At 42.1% G+C, this 12,343-nt stretch overlaps 1 protein-coding gene across 1 annotated transcript in view; it reads left to right on the forward strand.

Moving 5' to 3' along the window:
• pola1 (polymerase (DNA directed), alpha 1) overlaps positions 1-12,343 on the forward strand; it is a gene marked incomplete at its 5' end in the record, with an annotated part of 77,059 nt that overhangs the window by 40,042 nt on the left and 24,674 nt on the right. The window contains 1 exon segment of the mRNA XM_034201085.1: positions 6,309-6,440. Coding sequence (XP_034056976.1) covers positions 6,309-6,440 — 132 coding nt within the window.

A 12,343-nucleotide genomic window follows, 5' to 3' on the forward strand; every position in this document is an offset into this window, starting at 1 on the left:
AGATATAAATACCTAATTTTGAGTTATTAACACTTATAGTTTAATTTCTTGTTACATAAGAATAGATCATATTTGTTAAGTGTTATTATGGGAGAATGACTATTATTGTGGTACTACTGCCTTATTAGACCCATAATATACTTGTAGAATATGGTCATGCAGAATAAGGCATTAATAAGCCAATATACTGCTAATATGCATGTTAATTAACAACTAGTTGATTGTTCATTTGTGTACCTTAAAGGTGGGGTAGGTAAGTTTGAGAAACCGTCTCGAGATACACTTGTTGTTATATTCCATGGAATGCTCTTAACATCCCATAGCAATGAATATCTGAAGTGCTTTGACAAAAAATCCATAAAAGAATATCATCAGTGGAAGCCGTGGCGCTGTAAAAAGCACGACCAATCATCTGAGCCGGCTAAAGTAACTGGATGGCCTACCTGCCTGTCAGCCTTCCATCTGGGCACAAACTGATCTCGTGCCCTCATTGGTCATGTGCGCGTTCGTGTGTGTTGGAGGAGGGGCTCTGTAAGGAAGTGGCAGATTTTTTCCGGTTGTGTATTTTCAAATTCTAGCGCACTCGAGCTGCTTTCTCCAAAATTACCTACCCCACCTTTAATATAAAGTGTTACCAAAATCTGATGTATTTCCTCCCAAAAAAGGACATTTGTCGGCCCGTGTGGCGTGGTCATACCCGTTGTAGGCCCGTGTGGCGTGGTCATACCCGTTGTAGGCCCGTGTGGCGTGGTCATACCTGTTGTAGGCCCGTGTGGCGTGGTCATACCCTTTGTAGGCCCGTGTGCGTGGTCATACCGTTGTAGGCCCGTGTGGCGTGGTCATACCTGTTGTAGGCCCGTGTGGCGTGGTCATACCCGTTGTAGGCCCGTGTGGCGTGGTCATACCTGTTGTAGGCCCGTGTGGCGTGGTCATACCCGTTGTAGGCCCGTGTGGCGTGGTCATACCTGTTGTAGGCCCGTGTGGCGTGGTCATACCTGTTGTAGGTCCGTGTGGCGTACCTGGTGTAGGCCCGTGTGGCTTGGTCATACCTGTTGTAGGCCCGTGTGGCGTGGGCATACCCGTTGTAGGCCCGTGTGGCGTGGTCATACCTGTTGTAGGTCCGTGTGGCGTACCTGTTGTAGGCCCGTGTGGCGTGGTCATACCTGTTGTAGGCCCGTGTGGCGTGGGCATACCCGTTGTAGGTCCGTGTGGCGTGGGCATACCCGTTGTAGGCCCGTGTGGCGTGGGCATACCTGTTGTAGGCCCGTGTGGCGTGGTCATACCCGTTGTAGGCCCGTGTGGCGTGGGCATACCCGTTGTAGGCCCGTGTGGCGTGGGCATACCCGTTGTAGGCCCGTGTGACGTGGTCATACCTGTTGTAGGCCCGTGTGCGTGGGTCAACCTGCTCTGTTGAGGCCCGTGTGGCATACCTGTTGTAGGCCCGTGTGGCGTGGTCATAAACTGTTGTTAGGTCCGTTGTGGCCATACCTGTTTGTATGCCCGATGTGGCATACCTGTTGTAGGCCCGTGTGGCATGTGGTCATTACCGTTTAGGTCCGTGTGGACTGGGTCATACCTGTTGTAGGCCCGTGTGGTCGTGGTCATACCCTTGTTGTAGGCCCGTTTGTGGCGTGTTCATTCACCTGTTGTAGGTCCGTGCCTGTATGGCGTGGTCATACCTGTTGTAAGCCTCCGTGTGAGCGTTACACTGGTTGTAGGCCCGTTCGTGGCGTGGTAATACCTGTTGTAGGTTCCGTGTTGGCCGTACCTGTTGTCGGCCCGTGTGGCTTGGTCATACCTGCTTGTAGGGCCCGTGTGGCGTGGGCACATTACCCGTTGTAGGCCGTGTTTGTGACGTGGTCATACCTGTTGTAGGTCCGTGTGGCGTACCTGTTGTAGCACACGTGTGGCGTGGTCATACCTGTTGTAGGCTCCGTGTGAGCGTGGGCATCACACGTTGTAGGTCCGTTGCTGTGCGTGGGCAATACCTGTTTGTAGGACCGTGTGGCGTGGGTCATCCTGTTGTAGGCCCGATGTTGGGCGTGGTGGCATAACCGTTGTAGGTCCGTGTAGGTCCGTGTGGCGTGCATACCTGTTGTACGGTCACGTGTGGCGTACCTGTTGTAGGCCGTGTGGCGGTGTTCATACCTGTTGTAGGTCCGTGTGGCGTACCTGTTGTAGGCCCGTGTGGCTTGGTCATACCTGTTGTAGGCCCGTGTGGCGTGGGCATACCCGTTGTAGGCCCGTGTGGCGTGGTCATACCTGTTGTAGGTCCGTGTGGCGTACCTGTTGTAGGCCCGTGTGGCGTGGTCATACCTGTTGTAGGCCCGTGTGGCGTGGGCATACCTGTTGTAGGCCCGTGTGGCGTGGTCATACCTGTTGTAGGCCCGTGTGGCGTGGTCATACCCGTTGTAGGCCCGTGTGGCGTGGGCATACCCGTTGTAGGTCCGTGTGGCATACCTGTGAGTCATTGACTTCCTGCAGAAAGCTTTTCTTGCTGCCGTCAATGCATCATCTAAATGTTTTAAAGCTGTTATATTTAGTGTAATTGTTTTGTTCCGTGACTTCTTCGTTCATTGCATTAGCTGTAAACCGTGCTGTCAATTGAGTGTTATTAAGGTCATGGTGACCTCCTTCTCTTCAGGCTACAATAATGTTAAAATGTCCTGCACTCAGGGGTGCTGTGAACCTTTTACACTTTCCACTTCTGTGGCATGTGCTTTGTTCAGGTGTAAAGGGAATGGCCTGTGGTTGTTATGTTGGGGAACTGCTTTGATCAGTCCCTGTGCACACACATATGAATGCACCGGACGCAACATGTATTAACTCTGCCGGGAGTCACATTGTAGTCGTTGGATTGAGATTGTAGTAAATGCTTTTCTCTAAAAGCCTTTATAACTAACTCCATCATGTGACAATCAAAAGGTAAAAGCCCCACATGTTTTCTACAAAGGCAATTTCACCTGAGAACAGTTTTAGTGTGACATCTCTTTTAAAAAGAGAAACGCCTGCTCGACTACTGGTGACGGAAAAGGAGTGTATCGCAGGTTTCCCCGTGTTCAGAAACCTAGATATACGTAACATTACAATACGTTTATTTGAGCTGACACTTTTATCCAAAACAACTTAGAATAAGTGCAATACATTATAAAGATACTCGGAACAGCAAGAAAGCTATATTTGCTTTAAATAAGACAAACGACTGTGATACAATATTAAAAAATAATTAAATTAATTATTTATTAATCATTATTATATTAAATTAATGATACTCAAATAGAAATAGACATTTAAAAAAAACAATTCTAAAATTAAATAGTAAAAAAAAAATATATAAATATTATTATTATTTATTTGTAACTATTTAATTTAAACTTTTATTAAAAAAAAATGTTATATTATATTTAAGCAATCGCTCACTTCAGGGTAATTAGCGAACCCATATTAGACAGAGAGCGTTGATCGATTATTTGGCTATTTATTTACATTCATTTGTATGTTGCCGTTTATTGTGCACCCACTGAAAAACTGTCCAGCATCGGTAGCATGGCTTACGTGGTTACTTGTATAGGTTGAGGTTGTTCTAGGCCAGGGGTGCCCAACCAGTCGATCGCGATCGATCGGTCGATCGCGGGGAGATTCCCAGTCGATCGTGAGATGTGTCTAAAAATAGAACAACAATATTCGGTTTTATCGTTAATGTCCTATAACATAATCTTCCTGTGCCAGAATAATGCACTTGAACGCATCAAAGCTTTGTGATTGGCCGGCGTGAGCCCATGTGTCGGGGGCATGGCTGGTGGGGAGTGCACTAGTTCGCTGACGTTGTCCGTGTCAACAGGAGTGCCAGTCCGCACACAACGCAATTATGGCAGAAGCAAAAAAGCCCAAATTATATAATTTTCACTCCGAGTGGGAGAATGATTATTTTTGTATCTATTCCAATTCAAAGTCCATCTGTCTCATCTGCAATGCGAGCGTGGCTTTATCGAAGAAGGGTAATTTAGGAGCGGCATTTCAAAACAGTGCACAAACGCAACGAGACGGAATTCCCTCCTAATTCTGCCCTACGCTCCAAAAGGGGAGGGGCCTGAAAGGACAGCTAAATGCACAGCAGTCCATTTCCACCAGGCCCAACAACAAGAGCAAGGCTGCTACCAGAGCATCTTATCGTGTCAGTCACGTTCTTGCGAAACACATGAAGTCTTTCAAAGACGGCGAAGTTGTGAAAGAAGCATTCCTGGAGGCTGCCGACGCGCTTTTTGGGGACAGTAAAAATAACAGAAGCATTTCAACAGGTTTTTGATATAATAAAAACTCAAGTTAGATACCGTTATTAATCAGCTGTAAGTTTCAGTTTGTTTGAACTTATTCATTATAATTATTGTACAAAATGGTATAAGAATGCAAACTTAAATTGATTATAGTCTATTATCAATTCAGGTTAAGAAGCTAGTGTTGCTTGCATCCTATTTTAAAGGCATTTATTTTTATAATCTACTAAAATGCAACAAAAAAAGGGTTTGATTCTATTAATTTTGTCTTTTTTATTGCACTTTGGCAGCAGATTCCTGAGTTGTCTTATTAGTAAGCCTAATTTTAATGGCAAAGAAAGGGTTCAGAGTCTTTTATTTTTGTCCTGTGTCATATGTGGCAGCACTGTTCAATGTTTCTTGAAAACATTACCCACTGTAGTGACGTGTGCATAAACTCCAACTCTGTATCAACAACACTGTTGTGTAACTTCAGTTAAATACTTGTGTGTGTGTAGATTAGAAAGAGGTAAGATAAAGGATCTGCAGTATTTTATGAAGTATTAATCGTGCAAAGGTCAGTTTTATACAAGTAGAAGTGTGTATTTACCTGGTAGTAGGCTGTCAGTAATGGCTACGCCTCTCTATTTGGACTGGTAGATCTCGGCAGACTGGCAACTTTAAAAGTAGCTCTTGGTTCAAAAAAGGTTGGGCACCCCTGTTCTAGGCTGTTGCTTGGCGTGGCGAGAATATTGCTCCACTTTCTCCGGTCCCCGAGATTGGGCTTCCAGTAGCTCTGGAGAGAGCTTTCGCACCTGTGGCCACTAACGGTCATCATTTCTCTGCTTTGTTTCAAGACCCGAGTCAGAAAGCTTTTGAATGGTGGTACTTTTCCAGTTGGTCTACCTGCTCTCACGTAGCTCTGCATGTCGTCGTTTAGGTGCTTTTTCTTCTGAAGATAGGCACTCCTCAATCCACTCCTCCATAGTGAGACCCCCCCGGAGGTCCAAGTTAACCTTAAATGTTTCCATCTTAAGCTTTGTTAGTTAGTTAGTTTCGTAACGGATGTAATGTAGCGGTTGTAGCTTTTTCTCAGACCCGGAGGGATACTGACTTGTGAAAAGTAACTACAATTCTACCCGTGATATACGCTCATTATATCATGGCTAAGAACCAATCAGATTGCTTGATTTGACTTTTCCGTTTTATAATTCTATTTTTGTATCATTCATTTCTATTTCAACTTATTTTTAAATCGTATTTATTTCTGTTGTGTTATGTGTAATAACGTAGGTGCCGCCGAGACAGGTTGGCTTTCATTTGGCGAAGAAAAAATCCACCTTTTTTGACGTTCAAGATACTCAAACTATAATAATAATGAATTCTATTTAGAGGCGCCTTTCAAAGCAAGGACACCTTACAATTCATAAAATATTCGAAGGAAAGGTTTAAGAAAGTACAACATGACCGTAGCAGGAGACATGTAGCACTACAGTGAGTAGGATTGTGTTTGCAAAGAGTTGTTCGAAGTAGGGCTGTGCAATTAATCGTATTTTAATCGCAATTATGATTTTGGCCTGCCACAATTACGAAAACAACATAATCGAAAAAAACGATTATTTTGCTTTGCTTGGTTGTGACAGTGCACTGCAACATATTTAATCTAATTTATGTTAGTCTAATTTATTTGTATTAATCATATTTACATATGTTTAGTAGCTTGTTGAAGTGCTCTCCAAAATATTTGTTGATCTTGTTAATTGGTATTTATTATTTTGATATTATTTATTTAAATGTAAATGTATCATTTATTTTTGTATTGGTTTTTCAGTTGAATTATACGTTCAGGGTGATCAACAGTTAAAAAGATACTGTTCAAATTATTATTTGTATTTGTTTTAAAGTTCAATAAATGGATGTTTTCAAAGTCAATGAATAATCGTATTTAATAATCGTGATATCAATTATTGACAAAAATAATCATGATTTTTATAATCGCACAGCCCTTGTTCTAAGCATCAGTTAATTAATGGCGCCACTTTGTCTGTGTTTCAGGGGTTGAAGTGTGAGCCCAGTTTGCTGCGCTGCTGCCACCTGCCCTGTGGGGAACGTCCCATCGACCAGGCCGTCAACATCTGCAACAAACTGCTGCTCGACATCCGGCGCCACATCAAGAAATACTACTCCGTGAGTACAGCTCTCCAAATGACAAAAACTCCGCTTCACACACACTCAAAACCACACTGATGTATTTACTACTTCACCAAGAGGAGGGTAAACGGAGGAGAGGGTTAATGTGTGTAACTGCATTTTGAGTTAATTGACTTGAACTGGCAGAAAAGCCGATGTAGAAATACAGGTAGAAATACTACTCCGTGAGTTCAGCTCTCCAAATGACTACTGCTGCAAAATTCTGCTTCACACACACTCAAAACCACACTCGTGTATTTACTGCTTCCCCACCTGCAGGGACGCAAATGGATTTCATTTAGTTTTTTATTCAGACTCCTTTAATACTGAAACTGGTTAGATTAGCGCAGCTGGCCAGCCCATTTTTTTTACCTCTCTGAATCATTTTTCCTCCAAGGAAACTTCACAAAAACAAATCTTTTCAAAACATGAATAAGAAATATGAATGAAATGTAAATTTTTCGCACCCTACCACTGTTTCTAGAATATCAAAACATTGCTAAAGTCACTTAATTATACTTAAGCTGACTAAATCAAAGTGTTCTGATAAACTGCATGTAATAAAATAGTCAAAAACATGTGAAAATTGACCCTCCAGTAAGTGTTTATGGAAAGGTTGGACTGTATTAACACAATTTGGGATTCAACAGCAGCGGTAATAATAAAAGAGGCCTTTTAAAACTGAATTTGGACGAGAGATGAAGGAAACCTCAGCAGGGCACTGCGCTGACATTTTCCACCAAAGACCACATTATCCTCGCAAAATGAAAAGGGCAGGAGAGAGATTTGAAGGTGCATGATCCGTGAAAATACTTAATAATTCTTCCTTTGAATACCAAGTTTAACATGCACTCTTTGTCAGTTTTTTTATTATGATAAGGTGACATTTAAATGATACTTCTGGGGAAACGGCCGGAACTAAAAATACAACAAATGTATTGTAACTTTAAAGATCAGGCAGATTTGTCTCAATTATCCAGGGATGCTGTTTGCTTAAAAGAACACTTCCTATTTCCTACACGCTTCACAGGGTGAATACTTTTCTACAGTTACACACTTATTGACATCTCAGAAGCATGGAAGGACATTGAGCTCTATATTGTAAGCCACATTTACACTTGGCTGATTAATTTGGGTTTCATCAGTCAACACTGTGACACTTTTCCATGTCTCACAGTGGCTCTTCTATTGGCTAGCGCTCCAACACATGAGAGGCTAAGGGGCGGGACATCTCTAAGCGGTCGACCAATCACAACAGAGCCGGCCAGCTAACCAATCAGAGCAATCTGGGCTCTGGTTTCAGACAGAGGGTGAAAAGAGGTGCTGCAGCACAGGCAGTATGAGGACTCTTTAAAGTAGAGACACTACATACTGATATACACCTGAACATCAGCAGGAGAGGACTCTTTAAAGTAGAGACACTACATACTGATATACACCTGAACATCAGCAGGAGAGGACTTTTTAAAGTAGAGACACTACATACTGATATACACCTGAACATCAGCAGGAGAGGACTCTTTAAAGTAGAGACACTACATACTGATATACACCTGAACATCAGCAGGAGAGGACTCTTTAAAGTAGAGACACTACATACTGATATACACCTGAACATCAGCAGGAGAGGACTCTTTAAAGTAGAGACACTACATACTGATATACACCTGAACATCAGCAGGAGAGGACTCTTTAAAGTAGATACACTACATACTGATATACACCTGAACATCAGCAGGAGAGGACTCTTTAAAGTAGAGACACTACATACTGATATACACCTGAACATCAGCAGGAGAGGACTCTTTAAAGTAGAGACACTACATACTGATATACACCTGAACATCAGCAGGAGAGGACTCTTTAAAGTAGAGACACTACATACTGATATACACCTGAACATCAGCAGGAGAGGAACTCTTTAAAGTAGAGACACTACATACTGATATACACCTGAACATCAGCATGAGAGGACTCTTTAAAGTAGAGAACTACATACTGATATACACCTGAACATCAGCAGGAGAGGACTCTTTAAAGTAGAGACCCTACATACGGATATTACCCTGAACATCAGCAGGAGAGGACTCTTTAAAGTAGAGACACTACATACTGATATACACCTGAACATCAGCAGGAGAGGACTCTTTAAAGTAGAGACACTACATACTGATATACACCTGAACATCAGCAGGAGAGGACTCTTTAAAGTAGAGACACTACATACTGATATACACCTGAACATCAGCAGGAGAGGACTCTTTAAAGTAGAGACACTACATACTGATATACACCTGAACATCAGCAGGAGAGGACTCTTTAAAGTAGAGACACTACATACTGATATACACCTGAACATCAGCAGGAGAGGACTCTTTAAAGTAGAGACACTACATACTGATATACACCTGAACATCAGCAGGAGAGGACTCTTTAAAGTAGAGACACTACATACTGATATACACCTGAACATCAGCAGGAGAGGACTCTTTAAAGTAGAGACACTACATACTGATATACACCTGAACATCAGCAGGAGAGGACTCTTTAAAGTAGAGACACTACATACTGATATACACCTGAACATCAGCAGGAGAGGACTCTTTAAAGTAGAGACACTACATACTGATATACACCTGAACATCAGCAGGAGAGGACTCTTTAAAGTAGAGACACTACATACTGATATACACCTGAACATCAGCAGGAGAGGACTCTTTAAAGTAGAGACACTACATACTGATATACACCTGAACATCAGCAGGAGAGGACTCTTTAAAGTAGAGACACTACATACTGATATACACCTGAACATCAGCAGGAGAGGACTCTTTAAAGTAGAGACACTACATACTGATATACACCTGAACATCAGCAGGAGAGGACTCTTTAAAGTAGAGACACTACATACTGATATACACCTGAACATCAGCAGGAGAGGACTCTTTAAAGTAGAGACACTACATACTGATATACACCTGAACATCAGCAGGAGAGGACTCTTTAAAGTAGAGACACTACATACTGATATACACCTGAACATCAGCAGGAGAGGACTCTTTAAAGTAGAGACACTACATACTGATATACACCTGAACATCAGCAGGAGAGGACTCTTTAAAGTAGAGACACTACATACTGATATACACCTGAACATCAGCAGGAGAGGACTCTTTAAAGTAGAGACACTACATACTGATATACACCTGAACATCAGCAGGAGAGGACTCTTTAAAGTAGAGACACTACATACTGATATACACCTGAACATCAGCAGGAGAGGACTCTTTAAAGTAGAGACCTACATACTGATATACACCTGAACATCAGCAGGAGAGGACTCTTTAAAGTAGAGACACTACATACTGATATACACCTGAACATCAGCAGGAGAGGACTCTTTAAAGTAGAGACACTACATACTGATATACACCTGAACATCAGCAGGAGAGGACTCTTTAAAGTAGAGACACTACATACTGATATACACCTGAACATCAGCAGGAGAGGACTCTTTAAAGTAGAGACAACTACATACTGATATACACCTGAACATCAGCAGGAGAGGACTCTTTAAAGTAGAGACACTACATACTGATATACACCCTGAACATCAGCAGGAGAGGACTCTTTAAAGTAGAGACACTACATACTGATATACACCTGAACATCAGCAGGAGAGGACTCTTTAAAGTAGAGACACTACATACTGATATACACCTGAACATCAGCAGGAGAGGACTCTTTAAAGTAGAGACACTACATACTGATATACAACCTGAACATCAGCAGGAGAGGACTCTTTAAGTAGAGACACTACATACTGATATACACCTGAACATCAGCAGGAGAGGACTCTTTAAAGTAGAGACACTACATACTGATATACACCTGAACATCAGCAGGAGAGGACTCTTTAAAGTAGAGACACTACATACTGATATACACCTGAACATCAGCAGGAGAGGACTCTTTAAAGTAGAGACACTACATACTGATATACACCTGAACATCAGCAGGAGAGGACTCTTTAAAGTAGAGACACTACATACTGATATACACCTGAACATCAGCAGGAGAGGACTCTTTAAAGTAGAGACACTACATACTGATATACACCTGAACATCAGCAGGAGAGGACTCTTTAAAGTAGAGACACTACATACTGATATACCCTGAACATCAGCAGAGAGGACGCTTTAAAGTACAGACACTACATACTGATATACACCTGAACATCAGCAGGAGAGGACTCTTTAAAGTAGAGACACTACATACTGATATACACCTGAACATCAGCAGGAGAGGACTCTTTAAAGTAGAGACACTACATACTGATATACACCTGAACATCAGCAGGAGAGGACTCTTAAAGTAGAGACACTACATACTGATATACACCTGAACATCAGCAGGAGAGGACTCTTTAAAGTAGAGACACTACATACTGATATACACCTGAACATCAGCAGGAGAGGACTCTTTAAAGTAGAGCACTACATACTGATTATACACCTGAACATCAGCAGGAGAGGACTCTTTAAGTAGAGACACTACATACTGATATACACCTGAACATCAGCAGGAGAGGACTCTTTAAAGTAGAGACACTACATACTGATATACACCTGAACATCAGCAGGAGAGGACTCTTAAGTACAGGACACTACATACTGATATACACCTGAAACATCAGCAGGAGAGGACTCTTTAAAGTAGAGACACTACATACTGATATACACCTGAACATCAGCAGGAGAGGACTCTTTAAAGTAGAGACACTACATACTGATATACACCTGAACATCAGCAGGAGAGGACTCTTTAAAGTAGAGACACTACATACTGATATACACCTGAACATCAGCAGGAGAGGACTCTTTAAAGTAGAGACACTACATACTGATATACACCTGAACATCAGCAGGAGAGGACTCTTTAAAGTAGAGACACTACATACTGATATACACCTGAACATCAGCAGGAGAGGACTCTTTAAAGTAGAGACACTACATACTGATATACACCTGAACATCAGCAGGAGAGGACTCTTTAAAGTAGAGACACTACATACTGATATACACCTGAACATCAGCAGGAGAGGACTCTTTAAAGTAGAGACACTACATACTGATATACACCTGAACATCAGCAGGAGAGGACTCTTTAAAGTAGAGACACTACATACTGATATACACCTGAACATCAGCAGGAGAGGACTCTTTAAAGTACAGACACTACATACTGATATACACCTGAACATCAGCAGGAGAGGACTCTTTAAAAGTAGAGACACTACATACTGATATACACCTGAACATCAGCAGGAGAGGACTCTTTAAAGTAGAGACACTACATACTGATATACACCTGAACATCAGCAGGAGAGGACTCTTTAAAGTAGAGACACTACATACTGATATACACCTGAACATCAGCAGGAGAGGACTCTTTAAAGTAGAGACACTACATACTGATATACACCTGAACATCAGCAGGAGAGGACTCTTTAAAGTAGAGACACTACATACTGATATACACCTGAACATCAGCAGGAGAGGACTCTTTAAAGTAGAGACACTACATACTGATATACACCTGAAACATCAGCAGGAGAGGACTCTTTAAAGTAGAGACACTACATACTGATATACACCTGAACATCAGCAGGAGAGGACTCTTTAAAGTAAGAGACACTACATACTGATACACCTGAACATAAAGTCGAATCAGCAGGAGAGGACTCTTTAAAGTAGAGACACTACATACTGATATACACCTGAACATCAGCAGGAGAGGACTCTTTAAAGTAGAGACACTACATACTGATATACACCTGAACATCAGCAGGAGAGGACTCTTTAAAGTAGAGACACTACATACTGATATACACCTGAACA

This window comes from Gymnodraco acuticeps, unplaced genomic scaffold, assembly GCF_902827175.1.
Source record: "Gymnodraco acuticeps unplaced genomic scaffold, fGymAcu1.1, whole genome shotgun sequence".
NCBI lineage: Eukaryota > Metazoa > Chordata > Actinopteri > Perciformes > Bathydraconidae > Gymnodraco > Gymnodraco acuticeps.